A 27990-nucleotide genomic window follows, 5' to 3' on the forward strand; every position below is an offset into this window, starting at 1 on the left:
CCATTTATCTTTTTTAGTGAAACTATTTAAATACATGTTAATTTCAACACATTTATATTTAATACAAATATTGGAACAATTTAGTTTTCATTGAGGACAAATAAGTTTCACAATTCAGTGAAATAGATTTTTTTTCGGGCATTTCACTAGATTAAATTCCATAATTATTTATTGTTAAAAAGTATTGTGTGACGTCAAATCAGATCTTTGTTTACGCGAAGATTTCTGTGGCCTTTGACAGGCGCCGCAGGACCCCATGCCTGCGCATGCGCACATCCTCAGACGTCATCTGGGGAAACGCGACGACGAATTAAAGTAAGTTTACCACGGGGGAAGTCGTAATTCCTCCCACCGAACACACAAAGAAGCGCTTTTGTTTCTTTTTTTAAATACCACCCGAGCCGGCTGAAGTTATGAGGTAGACGCTCTTGACTGGTACTTACGCTGCCATTGCCTTGGTGAAAATGGAGCGAGAGTTTGAGGACATAGAGTCGGAGGGCCGGTGGCACAAATTGTACATGGTAAGTGGAGTTAGCCGACGTAGCATGTTGCTAACGTTTAGCCGGGTGTTTTTTTTAGACGTTAAAACCTGAACGTTTCATTTTTAATAATTTCGTTTAGTGGGTGTTTGGCAAAGTTAATGATCGATAATGCCAGGTTGTCCCCAGATTAAGGTATTTATACAATTCTTTTAATTTAAATTATTTAAAGGAGGAAAGAAGGAAGGAAACACGGATGGTATGGAAAGAGGAAGGATGGAGGAATGGAAGGAAGGAATGATGACGGAATGAAGAAAGGTGCTCTCTGCCACTGTTTAAACCCCTAATCCTGGTTTAGAACTCTACTACAAACTCTAACCCAGGCTAGAAACCCGACGTTCTGTCTTACTGTGATACCCCAACACACAGCCTCCAAACCTTATTTTTGGACCCTAACCATTGCTTGATACTAACATAATTCGAAAGAGTTCATCTCTTGTATTGAAAGCTAGAATTTAAATTTATGCAGTTTGGAATTTATGTGGTGCTGTGTCGCTGTGCTCTGGGAAGGTTTGAGGAACATTCCATTCTTGGAAGGAGGACACGTCAAGCACTCACGAGATTAATCCTAATAACATTAAACCGTTTTAAAGTGAACACCTACTTTTGGCCTACCCTGGATATGTCAAATGACTTTTATCTCCACCATATGGCTAAATTCAGCACCCAGGTTGTGAGGGTTGTACTGACACAACTTTTATAATGCTATAACCACTGTCTACTATCATTCTGTATACTATTACAGACTTCATTTTACAATGTCAATAAATCCATAAATTTTACTGCCATTTTCCAGGAAATCCGAAGTCAGTCTCATGAATGCTCCTACAAAGTTGCCAAGTATCCAGAGAACCGCAGCCGCAACAGATACCGAGACGTCAGCCCGTGTACGTCTAGGCCGTGCTCGTCTCAAAATGAATGAGAGTCCTGACATTCACTCGCTCCCTCCATCTCCACGCAGTTGACCACAGCCGGGTGAAGCTGAAGAACGCAGACAACGACTATATCAACGCCAGCCTGGTGGTGATGGAAGAAGCGCAGAGACGTTACATATTGACTCAGGCAAGTCCTGGGCTTTGAGCTACTTTGTGCCATTCTGTGCCAATTAAAGCCCAGTTTGTATCTGTTACAGCAATCAAAATATAGTGGTTGACATTGACAGTGGGGTGAGACTACTGCCTTGTTGGACTCCGTTTTTAACTGCAACCTTTGATCGTACATTGAAGAGAATGTTGACTGATAAAACAAGGCAAAAATGACATATAATGTTTTGTTGGAAGTGCCCTCAGCCTGAAACACCAAGTAGCTAACATGTCTTTGTGTTTGGGTGTATCCGCAGGGTCCCCTCAGGAACACGTGTGGCCACTTCTGGCTCATGATCTGGGAGCAAAAGAGCAAAGCCATCATCATGCTCAACAGGGTCATTGAGAAAGGCTCGGTAAGGATCACGTTTCCACCAAGATGTCTGGTTCGGTACTGTACGGTTCGAAATGGTAAACTCGGGTAACAGTAACAGTATTTAAAAAATACAATCATGCGGAGACACCGATTAGCGTTCCAGGAGACTCTGGCGAAAGCACACACGGTGAGTTGACAACTAAAAAAAAAAAATATTAATGTCATCGATTATTCGAAGTTGACTCAACTATCATCACCCTTAGCATGGACTACAAAAAAAATCTGAAGTCGTTCAATGTCTAGTTTTAGAGATGAGCTTGCGTTACGTGGTGTTTTTGAGATGCAGTAGACTCTACCGTGTCGTCACTCCGCAGTGTTGTGTGCGTCCAGTATATAAGGAAATACTGTCGTACAGCGTTTTCTCACCTTCTTTTTTCTTCTTTGTCCGTCAGGAAAAGTGCGCTCAGTACTGGCCCATGTCCGAGGAGCGTGAGATGGCGTTCAAGGACACACGCTTCCTGGTCACGCTGCTGTCAGAAGACGTCAAGTCTTACTACACCACAAGAGTGCTGGAGCTGCAGAACATGAGCGTAAGTGTTTAATGTTGCCTGTCATCTGTACTTTTATGGCAGTGGTTTGCAAACCTTTTGGACCTCGGCACCCTTTTCATGCTAGAAATTCTTCCAAGGACACAGCAAATTAACATAACTACTGACGTAAATATTCATGACCCGTTTAATAGAAAGGAACGTAACCAAATTCAATGGAATTAAATACACCATGAACGACAGCCTGGGAGCCATTTGCATCCTGCCGTTCATTTTTAGCGACCCGCGGCATATACTATAATTAACAATCATACAATAATTGACATGGCCCATGACGTTTGACTCGTATTGTACTCCTTAGTTTCTACAATGGGTGGCAAGCCAGGAGAAAAGAAGAATACGTTTGTTGTAATTCCTCACGTCCCTGTTTTCCACAATTCACACATCATTCGATAAGACACGCATTGGAATTGAAATTGTTGGCTCCACTTTCTGCTGAAGTGTCAAGGTCAGCTTAGTCCAGAATGCTGCCGTTTTGGTTCTGAACAGTCCCAGCTGCAATGGCGTCCTCACTGGAAATGCCCCGCTGTGCTGCTGCACATATCGCACATGCCGGAAGCTGCTACTGTTAGTGGGATAAAGGGCTGCTGCTGATAGATTTTGTCTCCAAGGATGTTTTTCCAAAGTCAAATATCCACCCTAACCCGTTTAGATCCCCCCTTTGCACGCCACTGAGCGGAATCACGTCATGTTGTTTTACAAATTATTTGGCGCATCCCCAAGTTGCGGTTTGCTGTGAGAACCACTGCTCAATGGAGCAATTTCCAAATCTGTCCTCACAGACGGGAGAGAAGCAGGAGATCCACCATTTTCACTACACAACGTGGCCCGACTTCGGCGTGCCCGAGTCGCCGGCGTCCTTCCTCAACTTCCTGCTGAAGGTGCGGGAGTCGGGGGCGCTGGGCGCCGACCACGGCCCCGCCGTGGTGCACTGCAGCGCCGGCATCGGACGCTCGGGGACCTTCTCGCTGGTGGACACGTGTCTCATGCTGGTGAGCGCTTTCGTTTGCTGGGAAACAAAAAGTTAAACTACCGCAGGTTGAAGGAGGCGTCTGTAAAAGGGCAGGCCTTTATTTGTACATTTTATTCAACAATACATTGTTTTATAAATGGACAATTGTATTAGACCACACGTCATAAGGAGAGCATCGAGGATCTTTCGGTGATTCAATGCTGACTCTTTCAATTTTAGGGAGCTCTCAGCGATGACCATTTTTAACAGGAACAAGGTATTTTAAACCTTCTAATACCGTAATGTAATATAACATTCATAGTAATATATATATATATATATATATATATATATATACACACACACACACACACACAGAAATGGAGAAAAGTAGCTTCTAATCTTCTCAAAACATTAACGTACTCAACATTGTGGGGCGATCACGTCAGAGCAAATTGTCGCAAGCATAGCATAAAATCATGTTAAAAACTGCGCAAGGAAGTCGTTTACACTTCCCCACTGTTAAGAGGCTGTTTATGTGCTTTGGTGCTGCTGTTTTGGTTAGCAACAGTTCAAAAAGACTCAGGAGGTAGTTTTTTTAACAATAGCATCTATGAACCAAGATTTACACGTACTAGCAGTTTTTTTCTTCTGACGGGAAAAAGCGCGGCGTCTATTTGAGGAAGACATTTATTTTTGGCTCGCAGATGGATACTCTTTACGTGCTTCGGTGCTGCTATTTTGGTTAACAACGGAGTTAAATGGGCTCAGCAGTTAACTCTTAAATGTCCATGTGTGAACATGCACCACTACCCTTTTTTGTCTGATGGTTAAAAAAAAAAAAAAGAAGTAGGCATCTACTTGAGGGAGGTGTTTATTTTTGTCTGGCAGATGGACAAAAGGAAAGAGGCGTCGGCGTTGGACATCCGTAGGATCCTGCTGGACATGCGGAAGTACCGCATGGGTCTCATCCAGACGCCAGACCAGCTGCGCTTCTCCTTCGTGGCTGTACTTGAGGGAACCAAGTGCATCATGGGAGACGCGTCCGTGCAGGTAAACGCGCTCACGACGTCTGTCATCGGAACGACAAAACACGGCGGGAACGTCTGCTTCCCGTCTCGCAGAGTCCGTGGCGGGAGTTGTCCCGGGAAGACCAGGAGCCCACCGCCAACTCGCCGGAGAGATGCAACGGCAGTCAGCGGGCGGGACCACCCGGCGAAGAAGAGTACAGTAGACACGACGGCGAGAGGCCAAGCCAGTCGCCGGAGCAGGACAACAGCACCACACAGTCAGTAGTGAACAGCAGTCCATTTTTTTTATTGGGGCCAAAAAATAAATACATTTTTCTGAGGTTTCTGTACATTGGTGACAACATGGACAGAGAGGAGCTTGTTCAATAAAAGAACAGTCACAGTTGCCAACTTAACCACTCTTCAGACGACTAGTGACTCTAATTGTTACAACGAAACAAATCACGAACGGAATCATTTTCAAAAGATTTTTGCATCAAATAAAATTCATAGACGGCCACCTGCGCCTAATTTCAGGCTCTGAAAGCTCTGACGTCTTGAAAACTTACTTCACTAACCTTGCAATGGAAGTCATTCCTGAAATGGTTGACGGAATTTATTTCCAATTGCCAACATGTCGGATGACTTCATGAATTTAGGTAAAAGTTTTTTTTGTAACCATTCACGTGTGATTTCGCAGAAAAAAAGTATCTTACAACCTTGTGTTTTTGGCTTTTCAGCGACGTCTCGTAAAATAATATTTTTGGAGGCGAGGTGGTGTTGAGTTTTCAGAAAAGAAAACATTCACGAACATTAAAATACACGTCAGTACTTCATCAAAATGTTTGTTTGAGCCAGGCATAAACACTTCATGCCTCTGGCTAAATTTGAGCCAGGAAAAATCCTGGTTGTCCGTATGACAACAAAGGAGCCAAGTGGAAGACAACTGAATGTTGACAAAGACATAGTTCCCGTTTATACTTTGCCAAAGCAGTGATTAAGCCACATGTTGGAAACTTTTGACCAGAGGTCTGTGCTTCCAAGTCACAAATATTTGGGCGGCGTTATCGTGGGTTGTTACACTCTTCGATCTACGCAGTTTGGGGGCTCATTTTATGATCAACTGTTGAACATTTAAAATGTTAATTTATTTAGGATTGTGTTTACATACATATTTTCACAGAGGAAGCATATATTTTCACATCTATAAAGAATTTCTTTTATTTCTGTCGTTGTTGATACAAGTTAATCCTGGGGGTAAAACTGTTTTAACGGTTGTTTATCAGGAGAAATACAGCAAATTCCAATCGGGGAAAAGCGAAACGCAAAACTTTTGAGTAATGTCTTTGTCATTTGTTTCTTCTTCTTTCCAAATTCCTGGAAATAAAATTAGAAAAAAAAAAAAAAAAGCCATATTGCCCAGCCCTAATTTTATATATTTTTGGACAGCAAACGACGCAGGGACGACAGTTTCTCCACAGCCCAAAGGACCAATGACACCGACAGGAAGCGGAAAAGGTGATTAAACTACGCCGGAACGCAAATGCTGGCTCATCCTTCACTTCTTAGCATGAGGAAAAGCCTATTGAGCATTTATTCCCTTTCCTTGAGCTCCATCTTAAGGTTCTTTATCCTCACTAGTCAGGATATTTTGGACACTAGTAGAATATAGAATAAATGCTCAAACAACTTTCCATATAGCTGTTTGAGTATTTATTTGATAGCCAGCTTAAGGTCCATGTGCCAGTAGGACAACTACATGCTACTAGTGAGGCAAAACTGCGCACTAGTTGACATCTGTGCACTACTAGTACTAGTAATGAAGCGCTAGATGTTAACGAGTAGCATTTTATGTCACTAGCAATACTAGTAGCAAGCAGTTGTCCTACTAGCAATGAGAAAGAGTGTACTAGTATGTGGACCTTAGGTTGGATAGCAAGGATATCGAATGAATGCTCAAACGGCTTTCCATACTTTAACACACACACACACCATTTTCTCTCAATCTGCTGTTTACTCCTCGGGTAGTTTGGGCTGCATTTGCTGCTCGTGACCCAACGCCAACAGTTATGGCGCGTTTCAAAATAGCTCCAGATCTCGTACGTCCACTGCGTGTGCTCTGTGTTTTTATTTTTATTTTATTTTGCTCTGCTTGTGCTTTTGTTTTTATGATTTGCTAGACAGCCGTTTGAAATTGTTTTGAATGTGTTGCACGTTTGCATCTAAATTTGAGGTTTTCTGTAACGTATTGAAAGTCATTTGAGCAATTATTCCATAGTTTGACAATTCAGCGCACTCATAGAACAACTGGGGCGCACTAGTAGACCAACTGTGTCTTACTAGTAACATTATTTCCACAACTATGGAAAGCCGATCTGAGCATTTATTCGACATCCTTGACATCCAGCTAAAGGTCTGTGTACTAGAAGCTTCTATGTCCTCACGAGCCAGACAATTCAGGGTTGTAATAGAATGACTACGGTGCACGAGTAGAACAATTGTCTTACTAGTACCACTTTTCCACTACCATGGAAAGCTGTTTGATCTTTTATTCGATATCCTTGTTAAGGTTTGTGTACTAGTTCACTCACTCACTAGTAGTACAATTCAGCGCACTAGTAGAACAATTGTCTTACTCGTAAAAAAAAAATAAAACATTTCCACTGCTATGGAAAGCTCTTTGAGCATTTATGGGATATCCATCTTAAGGTCCTTGCACTAGTACGCGCTTTGTCCTCACTAGTAAGAAACTTGGCACACTAGTGAACAAATGTCTTACCAGGGATGTTTTTTTTTTCCTCTAGTGCTACTTTAGGCCTACTAGTATGCAATTAAAACTGACTTCTTTGATACACTAGTAGGCCCAACTCATAGGCGTGTGTCACATGATAGTAGCCTCCTTGACCCTACTAGTGGCACCAAAATGCCTACTAGTAGTTTTGCCTTCCTCGTAACACGTAGTCATCCTACTAGTGTGCAGAAATGTCATGCGGTTGTGGGAAAAAATGTAAGACACAGTCGTTCAACTAGTGCGCTGAATTGTCTTACTCATGAGGACGAAGAGCAAACTAGTATGGAACTAGTAGTATGGATCTTAAGATGGATATTGAATAAATGCTTAAAACAGCTTTACGGAACAGTGAGACTGAGGTAAAAAAAAAACAATTTCAGCGCTATTTCTTCCAGTCGGAACAGTGACATACAAAAATGTGAAAAAATATGGCTTTTTTTTCCCCACTTCTATCATCCCAACAAGTTTAACTTAAAAATTGTTGATTTTTCCCAGGAAAATGACATTTTTACGCTTTTCACCCTAAATAGTTGACCCAGAAATCCCCCCCCTCAAAAAGTCATGCATTTGTAAACATTTTCCCCCTGAATTGATGACAGGAAAAAATGTTTACACTTCCCCTTAAAGCCAACCTTTTTCTAGACAGTGACATGGTGGAGAGAGAAAAAACAAATTCCGGGACATGGGACTGTCTATTTTTTCTCCAGATGGCTTTTTTTTATTATTTTTTTTTATAATTTTTTTTTAAAAAAGCCTGCATTTTCCGCCTCTTCTGCCGGGAGGGACAGTGAGTTAGTAGAACAACACTCTTCTTTCATCCACCAATTGGAATGCATGAGAAAGATCCACAAGATGCCAAAGGGGGGTACACTGCGGTCATCTCCAGCCATGCATTTCTAATTGCTTGCAGTTCATCATTTTCAAGTCCAGACAGCTTTATTTATTATGCTATTTGCTTTTGTCTCATGACAGAGCAAAGACCGGGGACTCCTGACTCTGCCCCACCAACCCGAGGCTACGTTCGACGACGACAAAAAAACATCAGCAGGGAAAACACCAACCTCTGTGTACTTCTTCGCCAGCACCTCCTGTTCCTCTTCCTCTCCAAACTGTTTACAGCAGACACTCAAAAAAACAACACACCAGCATTTCTTAAAATGGTTTCATTATTCGCAGCTTTTGTCATACACACATTTATACCGACTGAAATAAGAGCTATGCATTGACAAGTTTTAATTTCAAATTAAACAGTTATGTATTTTTTGTGGGGGGGAGAAGACCTTTTTGATGAAAATGTTCTATTTTTTTATAAAAAAGTACTTGAAGCAGCAAAGTTAGTGGCATGTACATAGTTCTTTTTTTCCTTATAAGAGTGCGTATAAAATGCATTGTTACACATTTGAACAGAGAATTTCATGGGGGAAAAAAGAGGCAATGAATTCTTTCCTTCGTTATCTTCTAATAAAACTGGTATCTAATTTACAGAATATATGGACTTCTGTGTTAAACAATAGATTATGTTGGTAATTGTTTGAAATATCTTGATTCTTCAACCTGTTCTTTTTAAAATGCCAGAGACAACATATATTTTGCTCAAATGTGCTCCCCCTGCAAATTACACAATTCAAAGTGTAGGATGTGTGAAAGTGAAGGCGTGAGGGGGGCGTTACGCGCATTTGTTTCAGAGTCGAGTTACGGACATGGTGGAGGCGGGACTGCTGGGAAACACAGCGTGGCGCTGGGCCAAACACTTACAGTTAGGGCCCGAATGAGGTCAAGCAAGAGAAACATTCATTCTGGCTCTTGATCATTTTTTATTGAAATATAAAACGAGGTTACAAAAAGTGACTCAGAAGATGGCAGGAGGGATGCCGCTCCCAAATAGCAGACTCCAGGAAATTGGGATCTTCCATTTGGCCTCTCGGCTCTGAAAGAAAGCAGGAAGAACGGACTGTTTGAAGGGGGCACGGATGCTTATAAGATAATGTCATTCCATTTAAAATGTAAAAACTAAATGAGGATTGTAATTTAAAATATAAAAAAAGAAAAACCTAAAACATACATGTCTGCTATGCATTTATCAGTGTATTTTTTTTCTGACATGCAAATTAGATACAACTCTTGTCATTACAGTGAAATGTAGATGATGTAGTAAACTGCAGTTAAACATGGCATATGCTAAATTATGGACTTTTAATAATGACAACATTGTGTCGTGACCCAAAACAGCAGCCCCCGCCGAGGCACAGCAACAGTCTCCAGTGGCTTCATTCCGCCTGTCAGGACAAAGCCCTTTCTAATATAAAAGTAGTGCTTTGGTATCCTCTTATGGCATCTTGGTGCCAAGAAACTATGTTGAAGTGAGGGGAAGCGCTTCATTTAGTCTAATAAAAGTAAATTGTTTTTACATAAATGAGAACAAGTAAATGTATTGAATTGAAAAGTTAGATATAATGAAACTCTACTCAACAAATGTACTTTTTAAGACCCAGTTTGAACAGTGAATTCAGTGATTCTTTCGCATACCACTACGGGGCACCCACGTCTCACTAGTGGTACTAGTACAGCAGAATCATTGCCGAGTAGCGAATCGCTAATAAGCGAGGAAACACTCAACACAGTCAGTCGGTAATTATCTACCTTGACTGTTTGTCGCGGGCATCGCTAGATGAACAAATATTCATGTACTCGTAGTAAATAACCAATGAAGTGAAATGTACCATTTCCCACGACACACCTGATGATGATAATAATCTCCCATCACATTGGTTTGGAATGACAGACTTACCGGGTTGTCCAGCAAGTGGAGCCAGTCGTCCAGGTGACTGACCAGCGCCAAGGCGTCCGGCACGTTGTCGCCCTCTGAGCAGAAAACGAGCAGTACGGCCAGCGGAATGTCCTCGGTGCAACTTCAACAGCACCACATTCTTAATATATACTTTCCTGCTGAATACCATTTTTTTTTTTTTTTTTAAATGAACTATAAACGCCCTACCTGTCCATGTAGAGGCCTTTAGTGATGCCTCCGCCGGGAATGTAGAGTCTCGGCTGTTCTGTGCCGGTGTCAAAACGTCCCGGGCGAAGGGGCACCCTCTCCATCTCCTTCCAGCCCAGTTCCTTGAAGGCATCACCACTGCTCTTCAGGAGGCTTAGCGTTATCAAGTACCTTAATGGATTGCTAAAAACACACGAATACACAATATCAAAACACATAACATCATATAACTTGTATTAACTGTGCAGGGGATTATTTAAGTAATCTTTACACATTCTAAACTGCTAGAAAAGTGTAACAAGAAGTAATTAAGTTAAAATATGGTCTTCCCCCACTATATTGTGGTCCATCTTTCACACGGATTTTGAATACGACTAACAAACACTCACCTTACGAACATACGAACACTCAAGTGTTAGTTAAACAGTTGTTTTTAAATACTTCCTTCCAGAAGTACGAATTTATAGAGTTGCATGCCGTCAGTGTCGTATCACTTTGTGCCACAACATGCTGGGAAAGCACTGATGTCTACCGAAAGAGATGCAGCGTCATTTCACTGTAATACCGTTCCACATTTTGCCGTTTTTAATATACGTTGTTCCCACACAGCAGAGAATATATGCCCGTGAGTATTCTTAGATGCTGCAGGTGTGTGTTGCTGCTCTGTGTGTGTTAAGTAGCATCTGTTGGAAGGTTGACAATTACCCGAACATCTATGCTAATTTCCGTGAGCCTCTCTACGGTGTTTCGTATTCATGTTAGCATTAAGCGAGCAGACTTTGGGTAAGACAAAATTATATGGTTTGGGTGATTTAATTCTCTCAGTAAACTTCAACTGAAAGTGAAAACAAAACAGCCTGAAGCAAGCATGCATGAGCTCTTACTTGCATAAGTGTGTGAGTGAGATTGAGAACAGGTGCTAAGGAATACTGGGGAAAGAAAGTGTGTCTCTATAAGTTCAAGTGTGTTTTATTAAGTTTGAGTTCAAGCTGGTGCGAGGGGTAAAAAAAAAAAAATAATATATATATATATATATTTTTTTTATATGGTCTCTGTATTGCAGATTTTGAGCTATTGCGGATATGTCTGGGTCGTATCCTCAACGATAAATGGGGTTTACTGGAATGTATTAGATTCAAATGGCATTAAGATTTAACACAGTGATAGTATTGTTGCATTACCCTTGCAGCTGCTGGTCGTCCCTCTGGTAGGCGTGACAGCTGGACAGGACCAGCGTCCGGGAGAAGCCGCTGGCCTTGATCCAGGACAGCAGCAGCCGACGGAAGCGTCTGGATTTGGTCTGCAAGGCGGTAAGAAAAACGTCAATTTAGCAATAGCGTGCACGAGCATCCAAATACAGTCTTCTTCATCCCATCTTTTTTCCTCCCTATTCGGGGTCGCCATTTTTGGATGAAGATCCTTGAGTTGAGAGTGCTAGCTATGGTGGCAGCAAATTCACAACAAGCACCGATTTGGAAGATGGTGAACAAGTCCTCCTCCAAAAAAAAAAAGAGGCTAAGTGCTTAATACAAGCTGCTTATTGCCAATCCCAATTGAAGTTTACTGTAAAACTAAACATAACACAAATAGAATTACACGTCGTGTACGTCACCAAACCACATTAACTTTGTGTTACAAAAGTCTTGTAGCTTAATGCTAACATACAATGCAAAATGCAATAGATGGGCAAGCCAAACTAGCACAGATCTCGCTGTAATTATACACTTTTGAACAACTTATATTTTGAACACATGCAGACAGCACATAACACTCACAGGCATATATTTTTTTATCCTCTGCAAAAAGAGAATAATATGACTGAAGCTTAGTGGCGACAGTCTTCTGTGTTCTGTGTGTGGTATGTATATGCAGGACCTTACCCATGGTGGCACAATGCCCATTGAATTATCACGATGTTACAAAGGTTTTGGTTGGGCTGGAACAGATTAATGGCATTTCTATTCACTTCAATGGTGAAAGACAATTGGAGAAGTGTTGAGCGGGGCTCAAGAAAGAATTAAACTCGAAAGTCAAGGCACCACTGTATATAGTGGCTAGGGGGTGATTCCAAACACAGCTAAGGTCGTCGTCGTCGTTGTTGTCAAATGGTTAAGTAAATGTCACCTATCTGTGACGTCAACATGTGATTGCCGTACCTTGACAACTGGTGCCCTGATCTGAAGAACTGCTATCTTGAGCTCAGGTGCTGCGTACACTGTTGACAAGGGGGGGGGAAACATGTTTGTTCATATTAATAGGCACATTTATTATGGAGATTTTAAGTATCGGGGTTCCACCTTCTGCGGCCGTGTGCAGCTCCCCCGCGTCTTCCTTGCCGGTGGCGTACGGGTTGTTGCCCGCCATTGGGATGAGGCAGTCCGTGTGCAGGTAGCCCACCCTGGGCAGGTTGAGGGTGGATATGAGGAGGTCCACCGCCAGCTGGCCCACGTTGCCCACCGCCACCACTGGCTGACACAATATTATATACAAGTTAAGAGTCTACAGGGTGAGGGTGAATTTTAATTGGTATATTATGTAATTGGGCAGATGATGTATAAACAGGGTGAGTAGTTTTACTTTATTTTTGTTTTCTGTAGGTGGACGGATGTATTGAAAGGCTGAGTCGTTTTACTTTCTTCGAATGTAATTCTATCACTCATTTTAGCTTCGGAATATTGGAGTACATGAGCCGTACTTACCATAACGAGCGTCAAATCCTTAAACACAGGCGGTGAGTTTTGTGAAGTGATAAACATGTTTGTTTTGTTACTATTCTTTACAGTTAAAAGCTTTAATCATTCAAAAGTGTCACTTCTGTTTTCATGGGCGGCGCTCTGGGGTCCTTCCGGTCCGGCGTCGACGACTGTTCTCATTGAAGACCCAGAAAGTGCCTGGCGTAAATGCGTGACTAGAATGAGCTTCGAAACATTCTTACGATAGCCAGTAAAAATTAACACTTGTTTGACATCATATAAGCAATTTTATGTTGTAAAAACAGAATGTTTAAAAAGGCAGAAGTTTTTAAACCCCCCCCCCCCCCCTCCAGAAAGTATTTTTAGACAGGCACATGTTAGTAGGCCGCACTGTGGCAAAGATTTTACGTTCGGTGACGTCAGTATCTCCACTGTAAATACTGTTTGTTTAAACATACATTGTAAACAAAAACAGAAAAACTGTGAAAACATACAAAATGTTTAAAATGATTTATTTTCGAATCATAAATACACTTGACTACACAAAGTATAGATTAGTGCTATCAGTCGGTTTTGTGTATATATAGTAAAATAACATATGTGCCTTGGCTTAATAAAGGTTGGGGAAATGCTGGTCTAATATTCAGCATTTTAATTCATCGGGCATAGATTCTCCTTTCATGGCAGCCAGGGCGTTGTCGACCATCTTCTGCACCATCTTCCTTATGGTGGTGATGGTATTGGTGCCAAAGTGAGGGGTGATCAGCACATTGGGAAGCCCGAGGAGAGGATGATCCCTAGGTAGAATGGGGGAATGTTATTATATGTAAGACACTTACAACCTCCATTTGAGATGGTGTGGTTAAGAGTTAGAACCTTGGTAGAGGTTCGGGATGAGTCACATCCAGGGCAGCGGCCCGTATGGTCCAGGACTGCAGAGCCTTAACCAACACGTCCTGGTCCACCACCTGACCTGAACAAACAGGTTCCTTTTTTAATTTTTTTTTGTTTTAACAATACAGTAACTCCCTTTATTGTAAGGGCATGCATTTCAGACCCAACTCATGATAGATGAAAATTCCTGATCTCGAGAGACCAAGTGTTGCTTAGCAACTGTTCTCAACTCGTGTATAACATCACTGAGGAAACAAAAAGATTCTCGCTCACAGTTCTCCAAATAAGAGGTGAAGCGTGCTTGCTTCAAGCTGTTTCTCTCTCCCAATTGAAGTTTACTGTACAAATAAACGCATAAAAATAAAGAGAAGTAAATATTGTATATTAAAACACCAAAATGTTCAACCAAACCATATAATTTTGTCTAAGTCCAAAGCTCCGCAACTTCTGTCGACATTGTTCCTTGAAACCAAGATGGCACAAGATGGTGCCAAAGCACTACTTTTGTCTAAATGTAAACTATTTACTACGCTATGTGCTATACACAAATATGAGTGGGCGGGGTCTCCCTCCCTACCCCTGCTGATGTTGACCAGCGTGGCGGCGGGCTTCATCAAGGCCAGCTCCTTGGCACCGATGAGGCCGGTGGTCTCGGGCGTCAGGCACACGGCCACCATCACGAAGTCAGAGCGGCCCAGCAGGTCGGCCAAGTTCTCGCAGTAGCTGGCCCCCAACGCCTGCTCCTCTTCCACGCTCCTGAGTGAGACAAATTATTGTGGCAAGGGTGTGTATTTACTCAACTGCAGATGTGGTTGACGCTTGTATTAGAGGGGAGATATCCATTTGTTCTATTTAACGTCCTTCTAAGAACTGAGGTAATTGCATTTACTGCGCGTTTTGTTTCCTGATGGAGGTAAAGGAGGCGTCGATTTGAGGGAGATGTTTTTTTTTGGGTTTTTTTTTTATGGACCTTCTGTTTCTGTTGTAGTAGAGAATCTTCATGTCAAATCCCTTGGCCCGCTGAGCGATTTTGCACCCAATCTTTCCCATTCCGATGATCCCTAGAGTGGACCCCGACACCTCAACGCTACCTATCCACTGCGGCAACGTGGTGGTCTTGGGGTCCATCATCATTTGATGACCTGCAAAGACACTCAGATGCAATTCAAATGATAATACACATACAGACATATGGATATAGTCTATAGTATGACCGTGTCCTTCATAATTGCTCAGTAAGTCGCAGAAATATTAGTCATTCTTTGCAGAGGATAAAGACTATATGCTTGTGAGTATTCTTATATAATCATAGAGTAATTTCTGTACATTCTTACATAACTGTAAGCCTCGCATACAGTATGTGACTTAATTGCTTCATACTGACTGAGGACTGATGATCACCTTCAACAATGTTGCGCGCCGACGCGAGAAGGAGCCCCATGGCCATATCCGCCGTGCTGTCACTGACCACCCCAGGCGTGTTGGCCACCTTCACCCCCATGCGGGCGATGTAGGGCAGGTCCAGGTGGTCGTAGCCAGCTCCTCCGCTGGCAATCACCTTGAGCGCCGGGAGTGAGGCGAGCAGCGCCGGCGTGGGCTCCGGAAGCTTCATCCACATAAACAGGGCCTGGATTTTGGGGCCATGTAGGCCCGGGTCATTCAGGAAGTCCTGGTGGCGCACGACGCTGAAGTGCTGCCTCAGTATGTCCATGGCCTGCTCCAGGATGCCCTGCTCGCCCACCTCGGAGATCAGAGCCCAAGGTTTGTCGCCGTCCATCGCCTGCAAACAAAAAGAGTGGCCGTAAAGTTGAGAAATACCTCTACGTACCGAATCATTTTTACATCTTTAGCAAATACGGATTTTAGGTTTTTACTTAATCACTTTAATGCTTTTGCCTCATCATCTTTAAGTTTTGACTTATGTTTTCCATTTGTACTCTTTTTTAAAAATGAATTATTAGTTTTTTTTTTTTTTTTTTTTTTACCTTTTTACTTAAATGTTATATCTTTAATCATGTTTACATTTTGTTTTACTTTGAAAAACTAATCATTATTCACATCATTTTGATATTTTTATGAAATGACTTTTCTATTTTTACGTTTTTTTTTTTTTTTTTTACTCAATCTTTTTGGTTATTGGTGTTTTTATAGAATGTGTTTTACCTGTTTTTTTTGGTTTTTTTTTTACCTCCGTTTTGCCGAGAGTGAGCCTGGTTTCGTGGAACGGGGCCATTTTGAAACGGTTTGTTGCTGATGATTTCGAAAGAGCGCAATCGTGGACTGCACCCTATATGTCACAATTTTAACTCAACCTTGATTTAGACAAGAAGTCATTTGAAAGATATGCCTTCTCTTTGACAGAAATTGAGTTCGCCAACCCTAGTGCTCACAGGCTCATGGAATTTTTCTTGTCAGGAAAATAGGACAATTTATCAAACATGTATCATGTGTCATCTCTATATTTCATCCCACACTCTAAAAATGATGCACGTTTGTGGACAAATGAAGAAAGTAAGGCTGGAACAGGTTCATAATTGTGGTTAGATTCAATGTTGGACATTTACCGGTCAAAGCAAGCACACGATGGTTCCCAGTTGAAGGCAGTGAACTTTGAACCACCAGTTTAGTCATCTAGCAATAGTTTTGTGGTTTAAAATATCACGAAAACTGCTGAATTTAATTTTCGCGTGACATTTTAGACATCAAATGTTGTTGAAAAAAACATGCCAACTAGTTAAAATGCCCTCTCGTGTCTTTTTTTGCTAGATACATCGAAGTATACTGTATTATTTCTCTCTCGGACAACATTTGCAAATTGACCAACTCAATGCATATCGGTTGAGTAAAAAAGAAAAAAAAAATTATTATAAAGGATCATTACCTTGTTGTGTTGATGCCTGCTCTTTACCTGAAAGGTCCTCAACACCGTCACTGGTCTCCAAAGTCTTCTCCTCACACCGTGGAAAAACACATTTGCCATGGCGGCTGCTAGGTTAATTTGTCATCAATTAAAAGACCTTGGGTCATATTAAAAATAGTAAACAACAACGACAAATACAGCAATGTGCCTCCTGGCATCCTTGTGTTGTAACACTCTGAAGCGTTTGGCTCAGCTTTGCATAACAAAACATAACAAAAATAACAAAATAAAAAAATTAAAAAAAAATTATTATAAAGGATCATTACCTTGTTGTGTTGATGCCTGCTCTTTACCTGAAAGGTCCTCAACACCGTCACTGGTCTCCAAAGTCTTCTCCTCACACCGTGGAAAAACACATTTGCCATGGCGGCTGCTAGGTTAATTTGTCATCAATTAAAAGACCCTGGGTCATATTAAAAATAGTAAACAACAACGACAAATACAGCAATGTGCCTCCTGGCATCCTTGTGTTGTAACACTCTGAAGCGTTTGGCTCAGCTTTGCAGGGGAGAAAAACAAAAAACAAAAACAAGTCCAACCTGTAACCTGTCAAGACTGTAGAGACAGAAATTGAGCAAGACGGTACGACTTCAAAATTCAGGTTAAATTGAAAGTAAGAAGTAATAAAGCCAACTTATTATTATTAAAACCAATCGAAATAATTGGGTTGTTTCACCTTAACAAATTAGCTTTCTTTAAGTTTAAATTTTCAGGTGGTACCAAATGAATTGTTCACATGAGTCAAAGCTGAAACATTAGGTGTGACTTTTATTTTGTCTAAAGTTCATCCAATGTTTCATTTTTCCCCCCCCAGTGTGGTTCGCAGGAAGCAAAATGTAAACTTGACTCATATATGTGGTGTAGTGACACAAAGTAAATACTGGCTCCGTGTTATATTTGATCAAAAACAGAGAAATTGCTGTTTAAATCAATTGAATCAACATAAATTACTGTACATACAGTACACTTCCAAACCTGATCTATAATAAACTTCATCTTTTGGAAAAGGTACTTTTTTTAAAAATTGTTTGAATACAAAATAAAATAAAATAAAATAAATCTTCTGACAGCTGCTTGTTGATGAAAATATGACTATGAGGGAACAACAGCGGACCTAAAGCCACTTTCAAGCGACTGCAACAAACAATATTTAAAAATATGTACATAGCATATAAATTGATCGTACTAGCTTTAAACAAGAGAAAGAACATTTTGGACTGATTTTATATCATAATGCGAACATCAATACACATCATGTTGTTAAGATACCTCTGAAACCTTTTAAATTATGAATAAAATGCATAATATACAACATGGCTCTAATTAGTCCGTGTACATCAGGCCCTGCATGAGAGTATTTCACCACTAGGTGGCAGTAACACATTGATCTGTGGATTGAAGCCTCGAAAATGGTGCTGACGCGTCATACGATTACAAATAAAACAATAAATAATAATAATTATAATAATCATATAAATATATATTCAACTTTATTCATTTTACTAGTTTTAATCCACGGCAAATTTAATTTAACGGGTCCCTGCGGTGAAGCTCAACACGCCGCCGCTCAACTTGTCCCCGCTTGAGACTAAAGTCACCTGTAATCCGGTCAAGATCAACCGTTAAGTCCGCCAACGGTGACGCACGGCGACCGCAGCGGTGAAGTAACATGTCAGCTCGGGCGTTATCCCAGTCGCACACAACCCCTCAGGTCGCTAACCAAAACAGCAGCACTCACCGAGGCCCGTAAAAAGTCGCGGATAATGAGATGCTGGCGTGAGGTGCTTTCAAGACAAAGGGGCGTGGCCAGTGACTCTCGGTTGTTCCGGTATGCTGTTCACACAGTAGACGGTGTAGTTCACAGACAACTCCTGAGCACATTAGAAGTCTTTTGCGAACCAAAACAGCAGCACCTACCGAGGCACCCAAAAAGGGAGTAAAATAACGCCCTTCTGGCCACTATTTGATGGAATACAGTTATTACAGTTATCCGGGAGATGTTTTTTTTCCTCTTAAGTGATTTCATCGGTGCATAGCGTATAAATATGGCGCATTGGAAAAGCAAGAAAGCGCTTTTTGTCTTTTGTTTTGCGTTGAGTCTCACGGTGTGTTCAATGAGATCTCAAGGCAGTGAATGGCCACCACTGGAGGCGGTCCAAGGTCGACACTGAGCGGTTAGGTAAGAGATAATCGCAAGAGCACGGTGGCAGATCGGTGGCCTCACCGTGCCTCCAGCCCCCCGAAAGCCGCTGTTACCTAACGACGGCGCCCGTGCGCTGCCATGGGGCTGCCTCGCCGCGCTCGCTTTGTTTACACCGCGTAGCGGAAGTACTCACACTCTTGATTTATTTATTTATTTATTTAGTTTTAATAAAAGACTCTGGGAAATGTAGAAGTACTGATTCAACGTCTGTACTCAAGTACAAAAGTAAAAACTATGAAAAAAGTACACATGAAAAAAAAAAAATATATATATATATACCATACAGCAGCCAAGCATGTGCACAAATATTTTTGGGAAGAGGTACTCAAGTCAAACAATAGGGGTACCCAATGTCAAAATTATTCATACAATTTAGAAAGAACAGTAGTATATATTTAACTGAAATGGTTGCACAAGTGCAGACACCTTCTTATAAATGGGGATGTGGCTGTCAATAAATACCCCTCAAATATGAAAACACTTTGGGCGGAACTGATGACAGAGAGGGGAATTTCTTTTTAAATGAAGAAAAATGGGCTGCAGCAAAATAAAAGTCACTTTTTTTTTCCCATCAGGGTCAAAAGGGCATGTGCTTGAGCACCACTATGAGGTCTATGTGTGCATGCGCCTGACAATATCCGCTTTGACAACTTGGGACAGTGTGAAAAAAACTTTATACAAACCACCTGACAAACCCCAAAAAAATGCTGAATTAGCTCAAGACAACAAAGAAAAAAAATACATCTACCTCCACGTCTACCCGTGACAGATTAAAAATCCACGCTCTCTGTAACTGTAAACAAATTGCAGGGCATGATCACAAGGCTTGTTCGTTGGCGGAATATAGAAAGTACGGCCAGGTGAGGAAAGCTCTATTGCTTTGAGATCTGACTTCCCTTCATGTTGCGATCAGCTATTGGACTTCGGTTGCCGTCTGGCAAAGGACTTTTTGAAGGCAAAGAACATGACTCATCCCCGAAGAGCATTCGAGGTATCATGGCGGTCAACCTGCTGACTCGGCAGAAGGGAGGGAGTGCTGTTTCTAAGTGTTTCTTCCTAAGGCAATTAAGAAAACACGACCGAGAACAGCAGCTGAATAAGCCCCGGTGGCTTTGTGTCCCGCTAATCATCTTAAGGCGAAGGCAAAGCGTGGCTCCAAATGTGCATGCATGAGGACACATGTAGCGTACCAAGAGGCTGGTGACTGTCATTAGCAGCTCCCTCGGCTTCAGCATGCAATGCTAAAAAAAAAAAAAAAAAAAAAACACACACACAAATAAAATTCAAAGAAATCATGCAATGCTAAAAAAAATAACCCCCCCAAAAATTTAAAATCATGTCATGCTTAAAATAAATAACAAAGGTTTCAGTAATTAAACTTCATTCAATGCTGAAAAAAAAAAGAGTAAATCAATAAAATCACAGACATGCTGGTCAAAAATAACAAAAAAATCAAACGTGCAATTCTGAAAGAAAAGAAAACAAAAAAACAAAACAAAACAAAAAAATCACACAATGCTGAGAAAATAAGTATTGCGTTCAAAAATTCAAACAAATAAAATCACGCAAGGTTGCAAAACTAATTTTTTAAATTCAGGATTTTTCTTTTTTTTAGAAAATTAAACAATCATCCAAAAATAAAAATTGCAATATTTCCTTCAATGTGCTTAGTCTAAACGTGGATAACATAAAATAAAATTAAAAAATAAATAATTACTCGGCAGTACTAGTCATAAAGTAATTTATGTAAATAAAAAATAAAAAAAAACTGTAGTTAAGGAAGTGCTAAAAATGTAATTAAAATCCACACAGTGCTAAAACATGCATTCATATGTATTATTATATTATTGATAAGTAAATGTTTAAATCTTAACAAAGAACTAATATTTTTTAATCTCTCGCTCAAAATATATGAAACAGCTTTGATTTTAAAACAATACCTAAATGAGAGTTTTTGTATCGGCAAAATTCTTCGCACAGCTCCTTGTAACTCGATCGCATAACATTATTACAGGTGTACCTAATGCTTTGTCCGACGAGTGTCCACGACTCAACTCAGTGGGTATTGTGTTGCCATGCCAACGCCCCCCCCCCCCCAGATAACCATTGGCCGCCTTCTGACCATGTGACCTAATGGCTTTGACGTCACTCCTCGAGGCTTGCCGAGCTCGCAAGCGCCGTCCGCCCCTCACAAGCGAACAACTAGAGCCGGAGTTTGTACCCTGACCCCGCCGGGGAACCGCAGCTTCCTCCGTGGCTTCTCGCGATCTGTCGTCGCCTCGGATTTCGTTGTGTTTATTTATTTTTTGTTTTGTTTGTTTTTCACCCATCGGGTTATGGGCCGCTAAAGAGACTTTTTTTTTTTTTTTTTTTTTTTTACAAAAATAGCGACTTGGAAGCGAGGTAAGTTGAACCACTTTGCTAGCTTCCTGGCACTTTTGTTATTACACAGGTACGCTAAACAGGTCGACGCAAACTTCGATCAATTTCCTGCCCTACGATAAAGCGTTTCTCGCAGCGGATAAAGCTTGAGCTACTTCGGACTAATCGGATGAGGCTGCTCCTCTTAACAGTATTTTATGAAGCCCACCCCCCACAATGGGAGCCATGCTTTATACTTTCCCAATAAATTAGCGTATGTGTTAGTTTAGTGTGAACATATTTGGACAAAAGCCATCCCAAAACGTGATATAACAAATCGCTTTTAGTCTTTGAGATCGTACAAGGGTCCACAAAATGGATGCAGTTGTTTTTTTGTTTTTTTTTTAAACCGAGCTGTCAATGTATCACTTCCTGTGCTGTAAAAACAAATCAAACCGCAGAGTACAAATGTACAATCATTGCGTCATATTATTTATGCTAACACAGTGCGCAAGTAGCGAGTGGCATCTGCCTTACAGTTATGAAGTTCGGGGTTCGAATCTCTCGCTGTGGAGTTTGCATGTCCTCTCCCATGTGCTTGCTTGGGGTTTCTTCGTTTTCTCCAACTTCGTCTCACATTCCCAAAACATGCTAAGCTTCATCGAAGACTGAATTGTCCATTGGCAGTGGCGTCGCTAAGCTTATTTTGGTGGGGGTGAAGCCCCCCTAAAAAGATCTTAAGCCCCCCCCCCCAAAAAAAAAAAGGTTTTGTTGTATGTAGTTGTGTTTAATTAGTCTTAGCTCCCAAAACAGCCTCTGAAGCCACCCTAAATGGAATCGTAAAAATACAAACAACAAAAATAGAATTAACATATAATTATTGAAAATATAGAAAGCAAATAAGTCGTGGGTGGTCGACAAAACATTTTCAGCACGATGCATTTTCGCTATTTTCCCCCATCATGGAGCGGCCCTCGAACCCAATATGTGCCCCAAATTTCCCGATTGCGAAGGTCCACCTAATAAATTGGCTGCTGCAGCTCGCAGGAGGTCGACTCCACTGATGCCGATGACGCAGTTTTGTACAAACTGAAAATAGTAAGCCAGAAACTAACATCGTAACCCTAGAAACATAACCAAAGTTAAATAGGATGTCCGGAACACCCACGCAAAACCAAAAAGCCAACCCAGGGACAGCGCGGGCGGAGCCGAGAGAGAGACAATAGCCCCCTTGGAAGCGGGCCTCCGAACACTTCAAGATGGCAAATTGAGCTCAATCTGAGCGTCGGCTCTATTTTGCGTCGTGGCGTGCAACTGTCGGTTTCAGTTATGGTCTGCTTATTGGTACTCATCTGGTCTGCTGTTCCCTGGGATCTGGTTAGGCCTCTAGTTCCGTAGACCTCGACACGTTTCAAACAAACAGGGCTCTCTTTGTGCACCTCGCCGGCAGCTTGCCGCCGCCGCCGCTGTTTGTCCAATCGGCGCTCTGCTCGCCTGGCTTGCCGATGACGCTTTTCTGGCCTCGTAATGGCGCCTCTGTCGCGACAATCCTCCAACGTGACAACGCTTGACAGCGCGAAGGCGTGTCGTCTCCGTCTTGACGACGGCCGGACGGAGGGACCGCTCGCTTGGTTAAGAGCAGCGAGTGTTGGCACGCCGTCGTCGGTCGACGTGAGACAAAAGGTGTGTGTGCGTGTGTGTGTGTGCGTGTGTCGAGCGGCGAGCGGCGGGAAGTGACACAGGAAGTGGTATTCATGCAATTGAAGAGGCGGGAGTGGCGCTATCTCGCCGTTTGATCTGTTCAGTTTGCGCCCGTGTAGAGGAAGCTGCAACTCAGCTGAATCGAGTCTCATGTCGATGTTCAGATCAGTTCTCAGGCCTCGTTGCTCAATCGCTGTATCGGGAAGGTTATCGTTATCGGTGCAAAAAATATCATAGCACGATACCATGAGTTAGTTATTTACGGCGGTCACGAGGTACGTACGACATGTTGAGGTTACGAATGGTGCAGGGATGAACTTTACTGTTTTTCTTTTGGATTATTTTAGATTGAAGCCGTTTCCGGCTTTCAAAACAGATGCAGCATTTACTCGTTTTATTCCGACAGCTTCTTCCCCCTCGCCGTTAACCCCTTCAACAGTTGACTTTGTAATTTCATGATGTGTCTTCTGCGAGACAGGACCAAGCAGACTCGAACGCTCATCTCCCGACAGAGACCGTATCACGTGCAGTTGGTCGTCTTCCTCCTTGCCACGCGTTCGCCACCCTCCTCTCGCTTTCGAGGGGGGATTAACTCTGGTGCTCCTCGGTTAGGATTTACCTGCGGGATATAAATGGAGGCTCCTGCTCATGATGTAAGAGGCGTACAAGATGTTCAGAGAAAGACGCAAAGTCCGTAATCAAAGTGGAAAAAAAACCGGAATGCACATTCAATAAACTAAATGTCCAATTTATCATTCGTTGGTTTCATTACGCTCATTAATAAGTTCCCAAGGTCATTTGCAGCTCTTGGAATCTTTTAACTGATCATTTTATTCGGCTGAGTTGAGGCTGTCAAGGGTCTCAAACATTTCAGGTCTTCAAAGTCAAAGTCTTGCCTTCATGAACCTGGCTGACGTGGTGCCGCACCTTCCACCTCAAGAGGTGGTCCACGCCAGCGGGACGTGGCCGGACCGCGTGAGCGCCCCTCGTGTCCGTCTCGGGGAAAAAGCCGCGGTTACATAACCGGGTCTAGTTTGTCCCACAAGTTCACGTAAGAGTCTTAGCGGGGGCAGAAATAGCCTGGTTACTTCTGGCGTCTGCTCTGAGGGATGCTCAGCTCAGCTCTCCGTGCAACTCTTGTCGGGAACAAACTAAAAACAAATGCGCTTCATCCAAGTCGACTTTCAAACTAGCTGAGATCAAATCAACCTAATTCTTGACAATCGAATCATTATTATGGATGTAGCTACCGTCGGCGCATTCGTATGCTCCCTCACGAGGTTCTCGCCGCTTCTTTCAGCCGTCTGAAAAGGCCGCCGCCCTCTCGCTACGCATCGTCACGTTCGCCGTCAGCCATGGGGAAACAGAACAGCAAGCTCCGTCCCGACGTCATGCAGGACCTGATGGAGAACACCGACTTCACCGAGCACGAGATCACAGAGTGGTACAAGGGCTTCCTGCGGGACTGCCCCAGCGGCGCCCTGTCCATGGAGGAGTTCAAGAAGATCTACGCCAACTTCTTCCCGTACGGCGACGCCGGCAAGTTCGCCGAGCACGTCTTCCGCACGTTCGACGCCAACGGCGACAGCACCATCGACTTCCGGGAGTTCATCATCGCGCTGAGCGTCACGTCCCGCGGCCGCCTGGACCAGAAGCTCAAGTGGGCCTTCAGCATGTACGACCTGGACGGCAACGGCTACATCAGCAAGGCGGAGATGCTGGAGATTGTCACGGTGAGTCTGCTGTGTCTTGCGCGCTTCCTGCGGTGTTTTGCTTCCGGAACCAACCGCGCCGCCGCTTGTCCTCAGCTTGACTCAGCGCCACATCCAGCTGCTGTGCGCTGTTTTGGGAGCATGACCCACCACTTTTCTCACTTGTTTGGAGCCAATAGCAGTACACATCCATGTTTGTTTCGGTTCTTGGATAGGGATGAGAGAAACGATTGATCCGTAGATGCGTTGCCATGCAGACGATGATTATGAATCGATGAATAACTGTCAATCGTCGATTTTTCAATAACGTTAAGAGTGAAAAGCGGAACTCGGGAGTATAGTCGTGCTTGTATTATCTTAGGTCGAATAAAAACAGACGTGACTCAGACACATCACATAAATAACTTTTTTTTTTTTTTTTTTTTTTTTTTTTTTTGTTTGCTCCTTTTGCTAGCACAATGAATACATGTTTGAAGTCCATTAACAGCATTGTGTGACGCTCAGTAATTGCGCCCTCTGGTGGCTGCTGCCTAGTTGTACAATGACCGTGAGCATCCTTTCACATGCTGCAACCCGGCCTCCTCTCCACAGGCCATTTATAAGATGGTCTCCTCGGTGATGAAGATGCCCGAGGACGAGTCGACGCCCGAGAAGCGCACAGATAAGATCTTCAGGCAGATGGACACGAATCGAGATGGTAAGACTTTTTTTCCCCCAGCATTTTGAGGGATTTTGTTTTTTTTTTTCCTCCTGCAAAATCAGGACTTTTCTTCCAAATTCCAACAGTTAAAATTAAAACCTCTCAAAATCACTAATTATTAAATTATCATTCATCAATTCAGCCTTTTACTCATAAAATTTCTTTTTTCCCCTCTGAATATTAAGTCTTAAGTCTTTTTTCTCGTGAAATCCAATTTTTCCTCACAAACCGATGACTATTTTGCACAAAATTGTTCATTTTTGTCATTGCTAATTCAGACTTTATTTTCCTTAATTTTGTCTTGTAAAGTTGTGGTGTTTCTCGTAACATTCTGACTTATGTCACGGAAGAGTGTTTCTTTTTTCCTACTAAAATCATGTTTTCCTCCGAATGTAGCATTTTTCTCCGCTAAGTTGTGTGTTTTTGTTCAATAAAAAAAGAATAACTTACTTACGTCTTACATCTACTGCGACATCGATGCTAGTTTCGTTAGCCCGTCCGTCTGTGGCGTCTGCATTGTGTGTTAGCAATAAGCTAACGCGAGGCCGTTGCATCTTCTTTTTGTTCAGGTAAATTGTCCTTGGAAGAGTTTGTGGAGGGCGCCAGGAACGACCCGTCCATCGTGCGGCTGCTGCAGTGCGACCCGAGCAGCGCCGGCCAGTAGACCGCCGGATCGCTCGTCGTCTTCGCTCTTTTTTTTTTTTTTTTTTTTGCGTTAGTTCGTCATTCAAATAACAACAAAAATACCACCATTTGAAGGACACCTTTGAAGGACGGTATTGCTGTAGAAAAAGTGAATTCGAGACGTACGGAACTGCACTGAATCCATGTTTGCTGCTGGTCTTTTTGCTTTGGAAAGAGTCAATGGATGACAAGAACTGGAAGTGGAGCATCCCGGGAAATGTAGTTTTTCTTTTTTCAACGCGAGAAGCATTTGAACGCACATTTTGTTTTGGGAGGAACGTGTTACACGGTCGAGCCCCAAAGGAGTCGCACGCTGGTCGGACGTTTAGAGCTACAAGGATGAGATATTAATACATCCTTTTTTCGTTCTTCTGAGGTTTTATTTCTTTCTAGAATTTGAACAAAATGCTCAAAGATTGTTGCGCGAAAAGGGATGAATTTTATTTGATTTATTTATATTTAAAAAAAAAAATATATATATTTTTTAAATTGGCCTATGAAAGACAGGCCCATTAATCACTTTCAATGTGTGATCAGATATCCAAATATTTCTTACATCATTTTATTGACTTTTTAATAATGTTATAATTTATTTTGACTCCATTCAAAAATATACTTTCAACTCAAAATCTAATACGCTATCATCCATTTTCCGTACCGCTTCTCCTCACTCGGGTCGCGGGCGTGCTGTCAAATGCCAATTAATTATTTTCAATGTGAAAAATATGTATTATTTTCAACAAGTATTTTTGCATTTTTTTTACAATAGTCCTCATTCTGAAATAATGATGATAATACAAATACAATCAAATAGGCTACATTTGGCCCACACCAACCAGTATATCTTGATGTTCTTAGTGTGAAAAGATTGCATTTTGCATCAACCTGATGTATATAAGAAACACAAAAACATTTTGTAATTATTTCATAATTCCAAAAAATAGTTTTAGCGTCATTTCTTTCCTAAAAAAAAATAATACACTCATAAGTTGGCCAGCGGGTGACTCGTTTTGGGATGAACTGTATATTTATATGTATTTTTCAATACGTAACATATACATACGCAAAAACTGAAATCGCAGTTTTAAGGATATGTAGTATTCCATTCTTTTACGAAGAATTCAGGTTTGGGAAAAAAAAAGTGTAAATTATTGCAATGTGAGGTTTTCCTTTTACTTGAGAGGACAAAAAAAACAAAAAAAAACTATCATATATTTATGCTAGGACAGGACCACATGTGCGTTGTCGCTATGCAGTCACGCCACAAAATGGCGTCACCAGATGTGACGTTTTCCCCGTAACCATTGCTTATGTCACCATTTTTTTTTGTTTTTGTTTTTTTGTCCTCTGTGTTTTTTGTTTTCCTTGTACTTCACGCTTTAAAGCTGCACCAAATTTCAATTTCCAGTTGTGTTGCATTCACTGACTTTTAAGTATTTTTTTTTTTTTCCCATCCCTGCTGGGGGGAAGACACAATGTTGTTGTTTGTGTGTGTGTGTGTGTGTGTGTGTGTGTGTGTGTGCGTGGGTGGGTGGGAAGGAAACAATCACTTTAAAAGAGAACAACTGTGACAATGACGGTGGAAAAGGCCGTTAGGTATTTCTTTTGGTCCCGCCCCCATAAGCATCTTGTGGTCAAAGTGCCAAATATAGATGATTAATTCAAAAGAATATATATACGCAGTATTGCATCATTTATACTGTACAGTTGTTACCTGTCGAACAAACGAGGATGTCACTATCGTATTTGTTTTGGAGATTTTGTATTGTTAACTTCTGAGTAGGAGGACCATTTTGTTGTTTAAATAAAGACAAAAGGGCCCACTGTCT

At 41.9% G+C, this 27990-nt stretch overlaps 4 protein-coding genes across 6 annotated transcripts; 2 read left to right on the forward strand and 2 right to left on the reverse strand.

Annotated features, from left to right (window-relative positions):
- The first annotated feature begins 270 nt into the window (after positions 1-270).
- On the forward strand, positions 271-9357 carry ptpn2b (protein tyrosine phosphatase non-receptor type 2b). Of its 2 annotated transcripts, none has more exons than XM_061665542.1 (10): positions 271-315; positions 1336-1426; positions 1501-1601; positions 1879-1977; positions 2390-2527; positions 3328-3537; positions 4389-4550; positions 4622-4785; positions 5957-6025; positions 8271-9357. In XM_061665542.1, the coding sequence occupies exons 3-10, from the start codon at positions 1566-1568 to the stop codon at positions 8290-8292; spliced, it is 900 nt and encodes a 299-aa protein (XP_061521526.1). In that variant the 5' UTR covers positions 271-315; positions 1336-1426; positions 1501-1565; the 3' UTR covers positions 8293-9357. The 2 variants fall into 2 exon arrangements, with proteins under 2 accessions (XP_061521526.1, XP_061521525.1); XM_061665541.1 differs by lacking the exon at positions 271-315 and adding an exon at positions 323-521 and having other exon boundaries at positions 8271-9332.
- Positions 9093-13136, reverse strand: psmg2 (proteasome (prosome, macropain) assembly chaperone 2). The gene is made up of 7 exons (XM_061665561.1): positions 12993-13136; positions 12591-12762; positions 12450-12508; positions 11475-11593; positions 10294-10476; positions 10087-10207; positions 9093-9225 (listed from the first exon to the last, which is right to left on the reverse strand). The coding sequence occupies exons 1-7, from the start codon at positions 13047-13049 to the stop codon at positions 9148-9150; spliced, it is 789 nt and encodes a 262-aa protein (XP_061521545.1). The 5' UTR covers positions 13050-13136; the 3' UTR covers positions 9093-9147.
- A 345-nt stretch (positions 13137-13481) lies between these two features.
- On the reverse strand, positions 13482-17309 carry zgc:136493 (uncharacterized protein LOC692276 homolog). Its single transcript, XM_061665551.1, has 6 exons — positions 16762-17309; positions 15282-15660; positions 14851-15022; positions 14458-14636; positions 13863-13959; positions 13482-13783 (listed from the first exon to the last, which is right to left on the reverse strand). Exons 1-6 carry the CDS (start codon positions 16858-16860, stop codon positions 13630-13632), a joined length of 1080 nt encoding a protein of 359 aa, XP_061521535.1. The 5' UTR covers positions 16861-17309; the 3' UTR covers positions 13482-13629.
- A 3916-nt stretch (positions 17310-21225) lies between these two features.
- ncaldb (neurocalcin delta b) lies at positions 21226-27989 on the forward strand. 2 transcript variants are annotated; one of them, XM_061665575.1, is made up of 4 exons: positions 21226-21406; positions 24366-24798; positions 25369-25474; positions 26047-27989. In XM_061665575.1, exons 2-4 carry the CDS (start codon positions 24421-24423, stop codon positions 26139-26141), a joined length of 579 nt encoding a protein of 192 aa, XP_061521559.1. In that variant the 5' UTR covers positions 21226-21406; positions 24366-24420; the 3' UTR covers positions 26142-27989. The 2 variants fall into 2 exon arrangements, with proteins under 2 accessions (XP_061521559.1, XP_061521558.1); XM_061665574.1 differs by lacking the exon at positions 21226-21406 and adding an exon at positions 21423-23047.
- The last annotated feature ends 1 nt before the right edge of the window (position 27990 follows it).

Source organism: Phycodurus eques, chromosome 20 (assembly GCF_024500275.1).
Source record: "Phycodurus eques isolate BA_2022a chromosome 20, UOR_Pequ_1.1, whole genome shotgun sequence".
In the NCBI taxonomy this organism is placed as follows: Eukaryota; Metazoa; Chordata; class Actinopteri; order Syngnathiformes; family Syngnathidae; genus Phycodurus; species Phycodurus eques.

What these genes read in the sequence shown, in the direction of transcription:
- ptpn2b (XM_061665541.1), top strand. Translation starts at nt 465, where the DNA reads ATGGAGCGAGAGTTTGAGGACATAGAGTCGGAGGGCCGGTGGCACAAA. An exon ending in GGTGGCACAAATTGTACATG is followed by an intron (nt 522 to 1,335) that starts GTAAGTGGAGTT and finishes GCCATTTTCCAG; the next exon opens with GAAATCCGAAGTCAGTCTCA. An exon ending in CAGGACAACAGCACCACACA is followed by an intron (nt 4,786 to 5,956) that starts GTCAGTAGTGAA and finishes ATTTTTGGACAG; the next exon opens with CAAACGACGCAGGGACGACA.
- psmg2 (XM_061665561.1), bottom strand. Translation starts at nt 13,049, where the DNA reads ATGTTTATCACTTCACAAAACTCACCGCCTGTGTTTAAGGATTTGACG. An exon ending in GACGACCAGCAGCTGCAAGG is followed by an intron (nt 10,477 to 11,474) that starts GTAATGCAACAA and finishes GTGTGTTTTTAG; the next exon opens with CAATCCATTAAGGTACTTGA. An exon ending in AAAGGCCTCTACATGGACAG is followed by an intron (nt 10,208 to 10,293) that starts GTAGGGCGTTTA and finishes GTGCTGTTGAAG; the next exon opens with TTGCACCGAGGACATTCCGC.
- ncaldb (XM_061665575.1), top strand. Translation starts at nt 24,421, where the DNA reads ATGGGGAAACAGAACAGCAAGCTCCGTCCCGACGTCATGCAGGACCTG. An exon ending in AGATGCTGGAGATTGTCACG is followed by an intron (nt 24,799 to 25,368) that starts GTGAGTCTGCTG and finishes TCCTCTCCACAG; the next exon opens with GCCATTTATAAGATGGTCTC. An exon ending in GATGGACACGAATCGAGATG is followed by an intron (nt 25,475 to 26,046) that starts GTAAGACTTTTT and finishes CTTTTTGTTCAG; the next exon opens with GTAAATTGTCCTTGGAAGAG.
- zgc:136493 (XM_061665551.1), bottom strand. Translation starts at nt 16,860, where the DNA reads ATGGCAAATGTGTTTTTCCACGGTGTGAGGAGAAGACTTTGGAGACCA. An exon ending in GGCGCGCAACATTGTTGAAG is followed by an intron (nt 15,023 to 15,281) that starts GTGATCATCAGT and finishes GTGTCTTTGCAG; the next exon opens with GTCATCAAATGATGATGGAC. An exon ending in TACTACAACAGAAACAGAAG is followed by an intron (nt 14,637 to 14,850) that starts GTCCATAAAAAA and finishes TGTCTCACTCAG; the next exon opens with GAGCGTGGAAGAGGAGCAGG.